The sequence below is a fragment of the Oncorhynchus nerka genome, linkage group LG3 (genome assembly GCF_034236695.1).
Source record: "Oncorhynchus nerka isolate Pitt River linkage group LG3, Oner_Uvic_2.0, whole genome shotgun sequence".
Classification (NCBI taxonomy): Eukaryota; Metazoa; Chordata; class Actinopteri; order Salmoniformes; family Salmonidae; genus Oncorhynchus; species Oncorhynchus nerka.
In genome coordinates, this window is record NC_088398.1 from 36623251 (window position 1) to 36641767 (window position 18517).

Below are 18517 nucleotides of genomic sequence, written 5' to 3' on the forward strand. Positions count from 1 at the left end.
ACAGTCTTGCTTTTTAATTAGTCATGTTGTTTTGTTGCCTCTGTTTGCAGTGGATTTCGTACTTCGGGACCCGAGGGAAAACGATGAAGACAAGGTCAAATATGTTCCTCCTCACAGAGTTGAGTAAGTCCCATAAAATGGAGAGAATGTGACAATGTGTGCAGTACTTTGAAACACACTTGGTCCTATTACATGGACAGAAACCACATGGGCTCAGATTAATTGCCTATAGAAAAAAAGGAATGTTTCCTTAGTGTTTTGTTGCTCCCGAACTTGGTTGTTTAATAAAGCAACATTTTGACCGTCATGGTCTTCAGTTACTTGACGAAGACCATGTTGGTTGAAATGTTCTAAGTAGCCTTTTTTGTCAAATTGTATTCCTCTTAAAAACATTAAACATCTTCTCATCCTCTTTTCCTTGCTGTACATCATTTAAGAATGGAGGTGGTCCCTAAACCATGGAACAAATCATTCCTTCATGCCCAAAAGAGGATGAGAGACAAGTTGCATTCCATCAACCCCACTATGCTATCAGTGCTGGACCTGTGGCATGTGTCTTTCAAGTGAGAACACTTCTATCCTTCTATCCTATTCTTATAGTCTTATTTCTTTCTATAATTTTCTTCTCTTTCACTGTCCCAAGCCTTTATATTCAGTATTGCCATCTTTTCTGCTCTATGTCTGCCTCTCTTTTTCTTTAATCTCTCACCCCCTGCGTTCTCCTTGTAGGAAGATGCGTCTCATCGATGTTGAGGAGTTCCAGAACAGGCATGAGTCTATGGAGCTCTCCATCTTCCAGCATCTAGTCACCAGACACATTGAGTGTGCCAAGGACATCCTCCTCAAAAAGTATGAGTACATGTAATAGAGTAGGTCCCCACTGGGCTAGAACCAGTGACCTGCATATTAACACTTTACACTTACATTTCCTGTCGCCCCACAAAAGCCATGTCCCTTGCTGAAAAAGGAAACAACTACTTCAGGTCTCAGGAGGATTGATGTCACTTGCAGGATGAATACTACTACTAGCAAGCGATTCCACATGGACTTTTGTTAGGTTCTGACAATGAAAAACTAACAGACAAGTAGTCAAAGCTCAAACCATGTTTATTCACCCACTGGGTCAAAAGGCTGCAAAGACATGTTTACTCAAGCACATATATTTATACCCTCCTAGGCGGAGTCCACTCCTTGCAACTCTAGACAGCCAATGCATCTCTTTTGCTAGGCAAGACCTTAAGTGGTGACTGTTCCGTCTCTCTTCATCTGACCTGACCTCGGCCCAAATCATCACAACTTCTTAAATCACGGCTGTCCTACCTTATCTTTTACTGAAACCAGACGGTTACCATTTTCCTCTCCCTATAGGATCCTTGAGATTTAACAATAACATGTTCTAACAGAATGTAAGCTCTCTGCACTCCTCCTTCCTCACTCAGTAACTTTCCATACACCTAGTTGTTATCCCTCCATTGACCTCAACATATACATTCATTATACAGCAAACAAATAAGTTCACATTTTTAATATGGTAACATGAAAAAGCATATTTCATGCTATAATCCAACACTTGATACCAGTGTAGGCTGCTGAGGGAAGGACAGCTCATTATAATGGCTGGAACAGAGCAAATTGAATGGCATCATGGAAACCATAGGTGTTTCTCAAAATGCATACTACCGTGCTCTGAGCACGCAAATTGGGGCATGGCAGGGTCAGAGTATGAGTAAAAATCAAGGTATGTGAAATGGAGCACGCATTCGAGAAGCGTACTTCGTTTGTAAACATTGCAAGCTTCAACGGAAAGTATGCAAAGAAATATGACGCAGCAAAGTAAAAAATGACGCACGATTTCTTGAAATCAATGGCGGACATTATATGAGCTGAAGCGATAATGAAATGCTGACTATTCACATGTCATATGTTGCCTGACAACACTATTTTATCTTGATACGTTAATAACTACATGCTGTGTTAGTTTTGGCATGTTTACCTGCCTACGTACTATAGATCGCAAGGCCATGAGTCAATAGGGCTAACTGTCTAGCTACTACTGTTAGCTAGCTAGAAAGCCACAAAGAATTGTTAGGTAGCTACCCAAGAAGAATTGAAATCTATCTTGCATAATATTTGTTTTTTTGTTCATTTTTACTTGTTAAACAACCTGACTAGATTTTTTATTTTTTATTTTTTATTTCACCTTTATTTAACCAGGTAGGCTAGTTGAGAACAAGTTCTCATTTGCAACTGCGACCTGGCCAAGATAAAGCATAGCAGTGTGAACAGACAACACAGAGTTACACATGGAGTAAACAATTAACAAGTAAATAACACAGTAGAAAAAAAAGGGGGAGTCTATATACAATGTGTGCAAAAGGCATGAGGAGGTAGGCCAATAATTACAATTTTGCAGATTAACACTGGAGTGATAAATGATCAGATGGTCGTGTACAGGTAGAGATATTGGTGTGCAAAAGAGCAGAAAAGTAAATAAATAAAAACAGTATGGGGATGAGGTAGGTGAAAATGGGTGGGCTATTTACCAATAGACTATGTACAGCTGCAGTGATCGGTTAGCTGCTCAGATAGCTGATGTTTGAAGTTGGTGAGGGAGATAAAATTCTCCAACTTCAGCGATTTTTGCAATTCGTTCCAGTCACAGGCAGCAGAGTACTGGAACGAAAGGTGGCCAAATGAGGTGTTGGCTTTAGGGATGATCAGTGAGATACACCTGCTGGAGCGCGTGCTACGGATGGGTGTTGCCATCGTGACCAGTGAACTGAGATAAGGCAGAGCTTTACCTAGCATGGACTTGTAGATGACCTGGAGCCAGTGGGTCTGGCGACGAATATGTAGCGAGGGCCAGCCGACTACATTTACATTTACATTTAAGTCATTTAGCAGACGCTCTTATCCAGAGCGACTTACAAATTGGTGCATTCACCTTATGACATCCAGTGGAACAGTAGTGCATCTAAATCTTTTAAGGGGGGTGAGAGGGATTACTTTATCCTATCCTAGGTATTCCTTAAAGAGGTGGAGTTTCAGGTGTCTCCGGAAGGTGGTGATTGACTCCGCTGTCCTGGCGTCGTGAGGGAGTTTGTTCCACCATTGGGGGGCCAGAGCAGCGAACAGTTTTGACTGGGCTGAGCGGGAACTGTACTTCCTCAGTGGTAGGGAGGCGAGCAGGCCAGAGGTGGATGAACGCAGTGCCCTTGTTTGGGTGTAGGGCCTGATCAGAGCCTGGAGGTACTGAGGTGCCGTTCCCCTCACAGCTCCGTAGGCAAGCACCATGGTCTTGTAGCGGATGCGAGCTTCAACTGGAAGCCAGTGGAGAGAGCGGAGGAGCGGGGTGACGTGAGAGAGCTTGGGAAGGTTGAACACCAGACGGGCTGCGGCGTTCTGGATGAGTTGTAGGGGTTTAATGGCACAGGCAGGGAGCCCAGCCAACAGCGAGTTGCAGTAATCCAGACGGGAGATGACAAGTGCCTGGATTAGGACCTGCGCCGCTTTCTGTGTGAGGCAGGGTCGTACTCTGCGGATGTTGTAGAGCATGAACCTACAGGAACGGGCCACCGCCTTGATGTTAGTTGAGAACGATAGGGTGTTGTCCAGGATCACGCCAAGGTTCTTAGCGCTCTGGGAGGAGGACACAATGGAGTTGTCAACCGTGATGGCGAGATCATGGAACGGGCAGTCCTTCCCCGGGAGGAAGAGCAGCTCCGTCTTGCCGAGGTTCAGCTTGAGGTGGTGATCCGTCATCCACACTGATATGTCTGCCAGACATGCAGAGATGCGATTCGCCACCTGGTCATCAGAAGGGGGAAAGGAGAAGATTAATTGTGTGTCGTCTGCATAGCAATGATAGGAGAGACCATGTGAGGTTATGACAGAGCCAAGTGACTTGGTGTATAGCGAGAGTAGGAGAGGGCCTAGAACAGAGCCCTGGGGGACGCCAGTGGTGAGAGCGCGTGGTGAGGAGACAGATTCTCGCCACGCCACCTGGTAGGAGTGACCTGTCAGGTAGGACGCAATCCAAGCGTGGGCCGCGCCGGAGATGCCCAACTCGGAGAGGGTGGAGAGGAGGATCTGATGGTTCACAGTATCGAAGGCAGCCGATAGGTCTAGAAGGATGAGAGCAGAGGAGAGAGAGTTAGCTTTAGCAGTGCGGAGGGCCTCCGTGATACAGAGAAGAGCAGTCTCAGTTGAATGACTAGTCTTGAAACCTGACTGATTTGGATCAAGAAGGTCATTCTGAGAGAGATAGCGGGAGAGCTGGCCAAGGACGGCACGTTCAAGAGTTTTGGAGAGAAAAGAAAGAAGGGATACTGGTCTGTAGTTGTTGACATCGGAGGGAGCAAACGAGGATCAGATGTCGTCGACCTTCTTTTCAAAATGGTTGACGAAGTCATCTGCAGAGAGGGAGGGGGGGAGGATTCAGGAGGGAGGAGAAGGTGGCAAAGAGCTTCCTAGGGTTAGAGGCAGATGCTTGGAATTTAGAGTGGTAGAAAGTGGCTTTAGCAGCAGAGATCGAAGAGGAAAATGTAGAGAGGAGGGAGTGAAGGGATGCCAGGTCCGCAGGGAGGCGAGTTTTCCTCCATTTCCGCTCGGCTGCCCGGAGCCCTGTTCTGTGAGCTCGCAATGAGTCGTCGAGCCACGGAGCGGGAGGGGAGGACCGAGCCGGCCTGGAGGATAGGGGACATAGAGAGTCAAAGGATGCAGAAAGGGAGGAGAGGAGGGTTGAGGAGGCAGAATCAGGAGATAGGTTGGAGAAGGTTTGAGCAGAGGGAAGAGATGATAGGATGGAAGAGGAGAGAGTAGCGGGGGAGAGAGAGCGAAGTTTGGGACGGCGCGATACCATCCGATTAGGGGCAGTGTGGGAAGTGTTGGATGAGAGCGAGAGGGAAAAGGATACAAGGTAGTGGTCGGAGACTTGGAGGGGAGTTGCAATGAGGTTAGTGGAAGAACAGCATCTAGTAAAGATGAGGTCGAGCGTATTTCCTGCCTTGTGAGTAGGGGGGGAAGGTGAGAGGGTGAGGTCAAAAGAGGAGAGGAGTGGAAAGAAGGAGGCAGAGAGGAATGAGTCAAAGGTAGACGTGGGGAGGTTAAAGTCGCCCAGAACTGTGAGAGGTGAGCCGTCCTCAGGAAAGGAGCTTATCAAGGCATCAAGCTCATTGATGAACTCTCTGAGGGAACCTGGAGGGCGATAAATGATAAGGATGTTAAGCTTGAAAGGGCTGGTAACTGTGACAGCATGGAATTCAAAGGAGGCGATAGACAGATGGGTAAGGGGAGAAAGAGAGAATGACCACTTGGGAGAGGTGAGGATCCCGGTGCCACCACCCCGCTGACCAGAAGCTCTCGGGGTGTGCGAGAACACGTGGGCAGACGAAGAGAGAGCAGTAGGAGTAGCAGTGTTGTCTGTGGTGATCCATGTTTCCGTCAGTGCCAAGAAGTCGAGGGACTGGAGGGAGGCATAGGCTGAGATGAACTCTGCCTTGTTGGCCGCAGATCGGCAGTTCCAGAGGCTACCGGAGACCTGGAACTCCACGTGGGTCGGGCGCGCTGGGACCACCAGATTAGGGTGGCCGCGGCCACGCGGTGTGGAGCGTTGTATGGTCTGTGCAGAGAGGAGAGAACAGGGATAGACAGACACATAGTTGACAGGCTACACAAGAGGCTACGCTAATGCAAAGGAGATTGGAATGACAAGTGGACTACACGTCTCGAGAGTTCAGAAAGTTAAGCTTACGTAGCAAGAATCTTATTGACTAAAATGATTAAAATGATACAGTACTGCTGAAGTAGGCTAGCTGGCAGAGGCTGCGTTGTTGACTATGTAGGCTAGCTGGCAGTGGCTGCGTTGTTGACACTACACTAATCAAGTCGTTCCGTTGAGTGTAATAGTTTCTACTGTGCTGCTATTCGGGGCTAGCTGGCTAGCTAGCAGTGTTGATTACGTTACGTTGCGTTAAAAGAACGACAATAGCTGGCTAGTTAACCTAGGAAATCGCTCTAGACTACACAATTATCTTTGATACAAAGACGGCTATGTAGCTAGCTATGTAGCTAGCTACGATCAAACAAATCAAGCCGTTGTACTGTAATGAAATGAAATGAAAAATGTGATACTACCTGTGGAGCGAAGCGAAATGCGACCGGGTTGTTGAGTGCGGAAGTTCTGTTCGGTGGACGTTGGCTAGCTGTTGGCTAGCTAGCAGTGTCTCCTACGTTAAGGACAAAAAATAGCTGGCTAGCTAACCTCGGTAAATTAAGATAATCACTCTAAAACTACACACTCTAAACTACACAATTATCTTGGATACGAAGACAGCAAAGACAACTATGTAGCTAGCTAACACTACACTAATCAAGTCGTTCAGAGCATACAAGTCGTAGTGGTGGGTGGTATAAGGTGCTTTAGTGACAAAACGGATGGCACTGTGATAGACTGCATCCAGTTTGCTGAGTAGAGTGTTGGAAGCCATTTTGTAGATGACATCGCCGAAGTCGAGGATCGGTAGGATAGTCAGTTTTACTAGGGTAAGCTTGGCGGCGTGAGTGAAGGAGGCTTTGTTGCGGAATAGAAAGCCGACTCTTGATTTGATTTTCGATTGGAGATGTTTGATATGAGTCTGGAAGGAGAGTTTGCAGTCTAGCCAGACACCTAGGTACTTATAGATGTCCACATATTCAAGGTCGGATAGATTTTTACGATTCACATATAGCTAGCTGATAGTTTTGAAGTAAAACGGTTGCTTTGTGTATATCTTGTTTGGTCTATTGTTGCCATTCTCCTGGCTGGAAGAAGGTTCAGTGAATGGGGAGGTGAAACGTGAGGTAATACAGTAGGGGGAGTGCGAGTGCTTCTGAAATGTAATGTTTTATGCATCCACACTCACGTCCTCACAAGAATTTACACAAGAGAGCATCGTCGGAGATTACACTCAGAGCATGAGAGTGTGGAGCACAGTAGAATGCATATTGAGAAACACCCCATGTGCTTGATGTATTTGATACCGTTCCACTTATTCCGCTCCAACCATTACCATGAGCCCGTCTTCCCCAATTAAGGTGCCACCAACCTCCTGTGCTTGATACAACCAAACACTAAAAATAACTGTAGCAGGCTTCCGAGGTGGCATGTCAGTGAAAAGTAGCATCTTAGCCGGGCTGTTTCTTGTCTTCCATTTCTAACCTATACCCTAACTTTGTGCTTATGAACAGGTGGTTTCCCGAAGTTCAGCACATTTACTACCAGGGGAACAAACGCAAGCTGGTCCCCAGCAACACCAACGCAGCCAAACTGCAGTCCTTCTTCAACTGTGTGGCTGCCCTGATGGCCTCACAGCTCCAGAGTCTAGCACTGGAGTCCATCCAGGATTACACACACCTCATTTCCCAGGACCCGGTAACTACAATACACACACACACACACACACACGCTCAGTGTATGCCAGTCATTTTGATTTTGGGGTCCTATCTCCCAGTACTCGGTGAGGGCCTATGAGCACCCTGGCTTTGTCCTGCGTCTGATCCTGGATGAGAATGACATCAAGTTTGAGCCTGACTTCAAAGACTTTGAGGTCATCCTTCTCAACGTCTACGACATCATGCTGAAATCCATCAGCTTGGTGCCGCGCGTGGAGACCAAGCTCTACTCAGAATGGGTAATATATATATGTGTGTGTGTGTGTTGGGATGACAGTGCCACTGTGTATCTCTTTGGCTTGAATTCGAGAAGTAGACATCCTACTGTGTTTGTGTGTCTGTCACTTACCCTCACAATTTACTGCACGAGTATAAGACTTTAACACCCACCATATCACCTCATCCACCTTCCATCCTACAACACTCTTCCCAAGCCGGGCTGCCAGAGCGGGGGCACACTCAAGCCCATCGTCCTCCCGGAGATCATGCAGGCCCAGCAGGAGGAGGTGAGGAGGGTAATCTGGGAGGAGAGCGCCGGGCCTCTGGACCATGTGCGACTCTACGACAAGTACGCTCCCCTGGTGTCCCAGCAGGCCCAGGATGACGTGGAGCAGTTCCTCCGCGAGCAGCATTCCTTCCCAGAGATCATGATAGAGGTCACCCGTTACCAACAGCTGGCAGATGAGATCCAGTACAGCTCCAGCAAGGTGTGGATCTAGTTTATACCGAATGCTACATTTTAGTCCATTTTAAAGATACCCCATGGAAGTTGAATTGCTCATTTTGGCCTCCCCCATCCCACCATACGCCTCTTTATTAACAGAGTTACGTAAAATAAGTACACCTACATTCAAAAGTAAATTAAACTAAGGAAGGTGAAACACATTTTTATCTTTATTGAGGACATTTAGGCCTGGGAAATGATAAATATACAAAATGGGGATATACTCAATAGATACTGGGTGCCTGAGGGTATGGACTGTTTGGATTTGTTTGGAGGATATGCTTCACTGCAGTCATTTTGAGCAGTGATAGGCTATTGCAACCACTGTTGGTATTGAGCTTGATAAAGTGTTGCTAGGATTTAGGATTACAACACTAGTTTCAAGCAGCATTGTTAACAAGCTTTGGTCATTCAAACATAGTTTGCAATAGAGATTTTTTTTTCATTGTCTTCTCTTCCCTGCCATATTGTGCACAACAGGTGGTGCGCCTGGGTATGTTTGAAGTGCACTGCCACGAACTGGTCCGTGCCCTGGTGAAGCGTGCCGAGGGACTGCGGCAACATCTGGTCACACATATGTTGGAAAACCACCAGGAAATGAACAAGAAGTGAGTCACTTTTCTACCCTGTGAAGATTCCCATTCTCTCAGAATGAACCTTAGGTCTAAACAAAGCACACACAAAAATCATCCCTGTTGCCATTGCAGAAAGTCCTCTGTCAGAGTGAAGGTTCTCCTCAAGTAATACCTTGGGCATAAAAATACGTTCTGCAATCAAACTTCTCACTTTTGACTAGGGATGGACGATATATCGGTGAACATATCGGAATCGGACAATATTAGCTAAAAATGCCATCATCGGTATCGGCCAATGTCTAGTTTAGCGCCTGATGTGAAAAACCGATGTCAAAGCTGATGTTCATACCTATATAACGAAGGTACGTGACGTAATGACGCCACGTAAAATGTTGCGCTATACGTGCAACACAGCATTCCTAACTAGCCCACAATGTCTGCTGTGAGGATCAAGCAGTCATTTGAAAGAGTAACAACATTTTAATGAGACAACTCAAAGGCGAAATCCATTATAGCCAAGATAATGGAATTCATTGCCCTTGACAATCAACCGTTCTCTGTTGTAGGTGATATTATTTCTTTCCGACTTGTCGAGCACCAGTTAACACTACCAAGTGCGCTATTATTCCGATGTTGTCCTACCGGAGTTACACAGTAATAGCATCACTGCTATTAGCTTCACAACATACATACTATGGAACGCCGTTTGGATCTTTGCGTGTCAAAAAAGATACAGTAGCACTGTCAAAGCTGTACAAAAAAGTCAGCAAACAAGCAAACTTCGGCCACGAATGATGTGTTTACAATACCGCGTTGGTGATAAAGCATAATTTGTTCGACCACAACTCCTGGGGTAGCTAGCTTTAGCTTGGTACCTAGCTAGCACCAATACAACCAGTCTGACAACAATGACCAGTAAAAACTGCAGTCATTTTCATTATTCTTAGCAATAATTTTGGAATCCTTGTGAGTAAGTATTAGCTGGGTTGCCACTTGTTGTTCGCCTATTGAAATTGAACTTCAGGTCATGAAAATAAATAGCTAGCCAGCTACTTAACCCTGTTGCCCAAAGCTAACGTTATAAGCAGCCAGCTAGCTTCATCTGGCTAGTGAGGCTCGACCGGACCGGGTTATGTGTTCGTAAGATAGCCACAATAAGAATTAGGCACAATAGTGGAATTTTCGGTTTGTCTTCAAAATAAAAGTATGTCATTGACAGTGTTGCAAATGAATACAAATAGTAGAATTATGCCATACTTTTATGAAGGCTAACCGCAAAGTCCACTATTGTGGCTAATCCTTATTGTGGCTAGCTTCACATAGATGGGTGGGACCACCATTAATCCAATAAGAACTGTATTTTAAATTAGGGTTATTTTAGATGATGACACCTAGCTATATAGTTAACTAGTTAACTATAGCTACTGAAACAGATTCTTTCATTTGCTATGTCTTTGAGGAAGAACATTGTTTGCATCCATGAGCTAGCTAGCTTTTTTTAATGAGCAGCACTGTAGGTCCGCGAGACAACTTTAACAGCATCATAGCATTCGTTTCGATGAATCGTTGTGACATATGAAATACGAGTGATAGTGTAATCAATGTGTAATAACTACGTAAAAAATGTATGAATGCTTTAAATTATTATGTGACGTGCAGTCATATTCAGGTCCTGATTGGTCAACAAGCTTATTTGACACGTCAAATAGTGTTAAATAGTATGTTTTTTGACACGCAAAGACCCAAACTGCGTTCCATAGAAATCCTGGTTGAGAATGAAATGACTGAACAAATGAGGAATCATCACAGCAAGTAAGTGAAAGAAATAGGTTTTGATTATGTTTTACTGGTAATGGCGACATACCTAAATGCCAACAAAATAACTTTTTGGTGTGTGTGTGTGTAACCTTTATTTAACTAGGCAAGTCACTTAATAACACATTCTTATTTACAATGACGGCCTACCCCCGGCCAATCCGGGCGATGCTCGGCCAATTGTGGGCCGCCCTGTGGGACTCCCAATCACGGCCGGATGTGATACAGCCTGGATTCGAACCAGGGACTTTAGTGACGCCTCTCGCACTGAGATGCAGTGCCTTAGACCGCTGCGTCCATGTGTGTGTGTTAAAGCTTAAAAGGCAGCAAAAAAATTAAATTTCGGTTATTGGCAATGAAAATATCGGATATCGGTATCGGGCCAAAATGTCATATCACTACTTTTGACCAATACCAAATAGAGCGCAGGACCTTAGCTGACCCCACTTCGTGAAAAAGTTCTTTTTTTTATTTTTACAAAAACAAGTGTTATAGCGCTACATTATTGACCTTCAAATCCCAATACCATTCAGAGCGCCCTGTAAAGTGCTATCATTCACTAGTCAGACTTTCATGCTCTGGCCTGGCTGTGCTGCCATGACTCTGAGTTCGCTCTAATATGGTCTGACTGCAGGCTCTGTAATGAATTACCAGATCGCATGTGTGTTTGTGTGTCCTGTGTGTGCCTGTGTGTGTGTAACTGCAGGCTCTGTGATGAATTTGAGAAGATCGCAGATAATGCACTGAGCACCCCTCCCAACACACAGGAACTGATGGAGCTCAAGGTAAGGTCCCCCGTTACACTCGCTGCTGTAGTGTGTATCAGGAGTGATTCGAAACCCAGACATAAAATACCATGATTTGGGGGATTTCCATAGAATGTAAACTATAGAACAGTCCTTTGGAGGAATGATTGTTGACAGATTTGACATTTGTATCTTTTTTATTTATTTATTTTATTTCACCTTTATTTAACCAGGTAGGCAAGTTGAGAACAAGTTCTCATTTACAATTGCGACCTGGCAATCTAAAAGAATAATCTAAAAATAATAATACCAAACTTACTGGAATCTTGAGTAATTTTGGTAATTAACAGAATATCTATAGCAATAGTTGCGGTAAAGAGGTCAATCGAACTCGACCAAAACAATGGAATTGCCATGGAAACACGTGGGGGAAAGGGTCGTGGGGGAAAGATCCTGAATCTCCTCATTGCCCCCCAGAAAAAGTAGCCTACATTTAGGCTATTGTTTATGTGTGAATTTCACACCATGTTGACGTAAAAATCGGAGTAAAATGATTGTATGGATGTCAACCCCAACGCATGTTCATGTCATCGTCACCAATCAACTGCATTATGGTTAAAAACGACTTTGACTACCACCAACGATTTCTGTATGCTAGCTATGCTAACCAGCTTATTGACAGGTTGGTTGTTTAGCAATAAAAGCATGCGCACAACCATGGGACACAACAGATGGGGTTGGCTTAGATTGTTGACAACATGTAAGCTATATTTCATCTCCAATGTTTATCGAAAAGACAAATACATTTGCAGAATGACCACTCGTTGTTTCTCAAATACTTTGTTAGTTGTTGGTTAGCTAGCGAATTTTAGGCATATTAGCATTGACATGAAATCAGTCAAAACACCTCAAAACAAGACATGATCTCAATCGTGGACTACAGGAAAAGGAGGGTCGAACACTCCCCCATTCACATGGATGGGGTTGTAGTGGGGCGGGTCGAGATTTTCAAGTTCCTTGGTGTCCACATCACCAACAAACTATCATGGTCTAAAGTTGTGAACAGGGCACGACAACATATTTTCTCCCCCAGGAGACTGAAAAGTTTTGGCATGGGTCTCCAGATCCTCAAAATGCACCATCAAGATAATCCTGACCCGTTGCATCACCGCCTGGTATGGCAACAGCTCGGAATCCAACCGTAAGGCGCTACACAGGGTAGTGTGTACGGCCCAGTACACCACTGGTGCCAAGCTTCCTGCCATCTAGGACCTACATATTAGGCGGTGTCAGAGGAAGGCCCAAAAAATGGTCAAAGACTCCAGTAACTCCAAGTCCTAGACTGTTCTCTCTGCTACTGCACGGCAAGCGGTACCGTAGCGCCAATTCTAGGTCCAAGAGGCTCCTTAACAGCTTCTATTCCCAAGACGTAAGAGTGCTGAACAATTATTCAAATGGCCACCCCCCACTATTTACATTAATACCCCCCCTTTGTTTTTACACTGCTGCTACTCTCTGTTTATTAACTATGCTAAGGGATTGTAAAAGTAAGCATTTCACCTGTTGTATTCGGTGCATGTGACATAAAATTTCATTTGACTTGATTTGATAACAATTTTGACGCAAGCCACTTACGATTCCCCACATTACAGTTTCTTGTCATTCTTGCTAGGATTCTGGCCATACAGAATCACAACAACAGGCAGACTTCTGCCCCATGGAACGCGCACATTGTTTTCGTCACGTTGTCAGCCAACCCATTTATAGGAATGTTAGTTAGCATTTAGCAGACACTTCTTCTAAACCTGAAAAGGGACAACATCTAAATGTTTTGCACCGAAAACAGTCAAATATATGAAAATCGGACTTAAGTGCCTGTTGTAATACATACATCTTGAAGGATTTGACGAATATCCTCTTTGTTATATCAAATTGTTTGAATGTGCACCAATATGCTCAATGGGATGATCTGCACTCCATTGACTCCATTGACTCAACTGTATCTACAGTTGAATTCGGAAATTTACATACACCTTTGCCAAATACATTTCAACTCAATTTTTTCACCATTCCTGACATTTAATCCTGGTAATAATTTCCTGTTTTAGGTCAGTTAGGATCACCACTTTATTTTAAGAATGTGAAATAGTAGAGAGAATTATTTATTTCAGATTTGATTTCTTTCCTCACATTCCCAGTGGGTCAGAAGTTTACATACACTCAATTAGTATTTGGTAGCATTGTCTTTAAAATGTTTAACTTGGATGAAATGTTTCGGGTAGCCTTCCACAAGCTTCCCAGCTCCTGACAGAGCTGGTGTAAGTGAGTCAGGTTTGTAGGCCTCCATGCTCGCACATGCTTTTTCAGTTCTGCACACACATTTTCTATGGGATTGAGGTCAGGGATTTGTGATGGCCACTCCAATACCTTGACTTTGTTGTCCTTAAGTATGCTTGGAGTCATTGTCCATTTGGAAGACCCATTTACGACCAAGCTTTTAACTTGATGTCTTGAGATGTTGCTTCAATATATCCACATCATTTTCTTTCCTCATGATGCCACCTATTTTGTGAAGTGCACCAGTCCCTCCTGCAGCAAAGCACCCCCACAACATGATGCTGCCACCCCTGTGCTTCACGGTTGGGATGGTGTTCTTCGGCTTGCAAGCATCCCCCTTTTTCCTCCAAACATAACAATGTTCATTATGGCCAAGCAGTTCTATATTTGTTTCATCAGACAGAAGACATTTCTCCAAAAAGTATGATCTTTGTCCCCATGTGCAGTTGCAAACCCTAGTCTGGCTTTTTTTGTGGCGGTTTTGGAGCATTGGCTTCTTCTTTGCTGTGCGGCCTTTCAGGTTATGTTGATATAGGACTCGTGTTACTGTGGATATAGATACTTTTGTACCTGTTTCCTCCAGCATCTTCACAAGGTTCTTTGCTGTTGTCCTGTGATTGATTTACACTTTTTGCAACAACGTACGTTCATCTCTAGGAGACAGAATGCGTTTCCTTCCTGAGCGATATGACGGCTGCGTGGTCCCATGGTGTTTATGCTTGCTTATTATTGTTTGTACAGATGAACATGGTATCTTCAGGCGTTTGGAAATTGCTCCCATGGATGAACCAGACTTGTGGAGGTCTACAATTTTTGTTCTGAGGTCTTGGCTGATTTCTTTTGATTTTCCTATGATGTCAAGCAAAGAGGCACTGAGTTTGAAGGTTGGCCTTGAAATACATCCACAGGTACACCTCCAATTGACTCAAATTATGTTAATTAGCCTATCAGAAGCTTTTAAAGCCATGACATAATTTTCTGGAATTTTCCAAGGCACAGTCAACTTAGTGTATGTAAACTTCTGACCCACTGGAATTGTGATACAGTGAATTATAATTGAAATAATCTGTGTAAACATTCTTTGGAAAAATTACTTGTGATATAATCACTCACACCTAACCGACTTGCCAAAACTATTGTTTGTTAACAAGAAATGTGTGGAGTTGTTGAAAAACGAGTTTTAATGTCTCTAACCTAAGTGTATGTAAACTTCCGACTTCAACTGCTTGTATCATATCTTTGGTAATTTATGATTGTATATACAGTCGTGGCCAAAAGTTTTTGACACATTAATTACCACAAAGTTTTCTGCTTCAGTGTCTTTAGATATTTTTGTCAGATGTTATTGTGGAATACTGAAGTATAATTACAAGCATTTCACAAGTGTCAAAGGCTGCTATTGACAATTTCTTGAAGTTGATGCAAAGAGTCAATATTTGCATTGTTGACCCTTCTTTTTCAAGACCTCTGCAATCTGCCCTGGCATGCTGTCAATTAACTTCTGGGCCACATCCTGACTGATGGCAGCCCCTTCTTGCATAATCAATGCTTGGAGTTTTTCAGAATTTGTTGGTTTTTGTTTTTCCATCCTCCTTTTGAGGATTGACCACAAGATCTCAATGGGATTAAGGTCTGGGAAGTTTCCTGGCCATGGACCCAAAATATTGATGTTTTGTTCCCCGAGGCACTTAGTTATCACTTTTGCCTTATGGCAAGGTGCTCCATCATGCTGGAAAAGCCATTGTTCGTCACCAAACTGTTCCTGGATGGTTGGGAGAAGTTGCTCTCTGAGAATGTGTTGGTACCATTCTTTATTCATGGCTGTGTTCTTAGGAAAAATTGTGAGTGAGGCCACTCCCTTGGCTGAGAAGCAACCCCACACATGAATGGTCTCAGGATGCTTTACTATTGGCATGACACAGGACTGATGGTAGCGCTCACCTTGTCTTCTCCGGACAAGCTTTTTTCCGGATGCCCCAAACAATCGGAAAGGGGATTTTTCCGAGAAAATGACTTTACCCCAGCCCTCAGCAGTCCAATCCCTGTACCTTTTTCAGAATATCAGTCTGTCCCTGATGTTTTTCCTGGAGAGAAGTGGCTTCTTTGCGGCCCTTCTTGACACCAGGCCATCCTCCAAAAGTCTTCCCCTAACTGTGCGTGCAGATGTACTCATGCTGCCATTCCTGAGCAAGCTCTGTACTGGTGGTAACCGATCCCGCAGCTGAATGAACTTTAGGAGACGGTCCTGGTGCTTGCTGGACTTTCTTGGGCACCCTGAAGCCTTCTTCACAATAATTGAACCGCTCTCCTTGAAGTTTTTGATGATCCGATAATTGGTTGATTTAGGTGCAATCTTACTGGCAGCAATATCCTTGCCTGTGAAGCCCTTTTTGCGCAAAGCAATGATGACGGCATGTGTTTCCTTGCAGGTAACCATGGTTTACAGAGGAAGAACAATGATTCCAAGCACCACCCTCCTTTTGAAGCTTCCAGTCTGTTATTCAAACTCAATCAGCATGACAGTGTGATCTCCAGCCTTGTCCTCGTCAACACTCACACCTTTGTTAATGAGAGAATCACTGACATGTGTGGCAGGGCTGAAATGCAGTGGAAATGTCTGTTGGGGATTCAGTTCATTTGCATGGCAAAGAGGGACTTTGCAATTGATCTGATCACTCTTCATAACATTCTGGAGTATATGCAAATTGCCATCATACAAACTGAGGCAGCAGACTTTGTTAAAATTAATATTTGTGTCATTCTCAAAACCTTTGGCCACGACTGTACGTATAATATGTATTTTCAATTGTAGTATACATTGTTTATATATGTCTCCATATTGTTCATGAGTGTCTAGTAGATAGAACATATGGTTGAAGAGAAAATATCCTAATTGATGAAAAAAGCATCTAATTAACAATGGCATAACCTCTGCGCCTCTCCAACTATTTACTTTTTTCACAACTGCCACTAGTTTGACACCAAAACATTGACAACAAATACATACTGACATAGTAAAACAAATGTGTAAAAAAATGTGAACGATTTAAGCAACAAAATATTATGACCCCATCACTGAAAGAAAATATAAATGTCCATAAGCCTTATTTGAACAGAGTGCAGAAGTGTAGGCACTAAATCAGACTGGTGGAATAAGAACATCAGTCATGATGTTCTCTTCTACACAGAAGGTCATACAAAATTATTGCCTGATGATTTTCAGAACTTCCTAATACCTTTCTGATGGATTTTAGTCACTTCAAACTAATCTTCCTTCATATTGAAATATGGCCAAAAGTACTGTCAGACTGATTTGTTAATAGACAATCATCGTCCCAATTAAAAAAGTAAACATTGGCTGTTGATTACATCCCTTTTTTTACATGGTATTTTATATTGAAATGGGGTCGCGGGACAAAAAGGTTTGGTAGCCCCTGCTCTACGGTGGCGTATCAAAGTTCCAGAGTTGGATCTCTGCTGCTTTTAGAGTTAGGATCCAATTTGTAAACATTACCAACAGAGTAAATGGTTTCAGGTTTCTCCACCAAAAAAATTAGAGAGGTGGTTCGCCACATTGTGGACTGGTTGTGCCACTATGTAAGAAAAAGAAGAGAAAAAAATACCATTTTTGTTGTCATCGTATTTATTTGTTATCATACAAGGCAACATGTTTCTTTAGATTGCTGGAAATGGCAGTTACTGGTGTTCAAAACAATCTTGAGTCCAAAGGGGCACTGCCCGCCTCCGGGCCTACCCCCGGCCATACTCAGCAGCACCACCTTCTTAAAAAATCACCCTCTGCTGGTGAGATGCAGGGTGTCCAGTGATACAAGTAAAAGGAGGGCTGTAATTGGTTTTATTGCCTTCAATAGACAATAGACAAATATTTTCAATAATAGGGATGTTTACGTTTAACCGTTAATTGTTTAGACAGCAAAAATACATTTGACCGGTGATGCTTATCAGTATAGGTTAATTTGCATAATTTTGTGGAATTTTATTTTTCACACGCGCACAGCATACAGTCCAGTTTGAGGAGCGGAATAGCCTACCACCTGTCAGACAGTGAAAGTATCTCCTCAAAAAGCCTGTGGGCTACTGGAGTGAAACTTGGTGGCCACGATTAAAAATGAGCTATTTTTATTCATAACTCTCTTCTCGTAAAGCGCGCCTCCCATTCTCCATTCGGATGCATAGGCTATAGCCTTCCTACCGTTGACTATCTGTTAGTCATCCACCAGTGCAGTGTTTAATTTGAACAGGATCCGGCACCTCTCAAATTTGACTTTGTTTGTTCCTGCACCCATTTGCCCAGATCCGGTACCTTTCGCAGCATGATTTATTAATTATTTCGCTATTCGCACTGTAGACATTCTAATAATAGCGATCAGCATTAAATAAAGTTGCCTCCTCGTTATTTCTCCCACCCACCAGAAAGACCATCATGTAAAAGCATGGTGATCCTTCTATGTAATCATCCTATCCTGCCACACTGATTCCAGACCTACTCTCTTATTTGTACATAGAGGTTATGGGAAGTGCCAGTGGGGTAAGTAACTGATCTTGACACAGATCTTGGTAGTGGTGGTCAGCTAGTGAAGAGGTCCCTACGTAATCATGTCACGTAGCCTAGTCTAGTCTTCTCCCTACTGAATTTGAATCGTGGGAAAGCCATGTAAAAAATGTATATTTTTCAAGTCTAAAAATCCAGAGAAAGATGGTGAATCCAGAAGGCTTCTTAACAGCTTCTACCCCCAAGCCATAAGACTGCTGAACAATCTTTTTTTACACTGTTGCCACTCGCTGCTTTTTACTGTGCATTGCATAGTCACTTTACCCCTACTTACATGTACAGTACCAGTGAAAAGTTTGGACACACCTTCTCATTC

At 43.7% G+C, this 18517-nt stretch overlaps 1 protein-coding gene across 1 annotated transcript in view; it reads left to right on the top strand.

Annotated features, from left to right (window-relative positions):
* dnah7 (dynein, axonemal, heavy chain 7) overlaps window positions 1–18517 on the top strand; it is a 230345-nt gene that overhangs the window by 7761 nt on the left and 204067 nt on the right. The window contains exons 7-14 of the mRNA XM_029630984.2: window positions 51–123; window positions 438–563; window positions 730–849; window positions 7228–7411; window positions 7491–7670; window positions 7866–8138; window positions 8636–8763; window positions 11252–11330. Of these exons, the coding sequence (XP_029486844.2) occupies window positions 51–123; window positions 438–563; window positions 730–849; window positions 7228–7411; window positions 7491–7670; window positions 7866–8138; window positions 8636–8763; window positions 11252–11330 (1163 nt within the window). The remainder of the gene's footprint in view (window positions 1–50; window positions 124–437; window positions 564–729; window positions 850–7227; window positions 7412–7490; window positions 7671–7865; window positions 8139–8635; window positions 8764–11251; window positions 11331–18517) is intronic.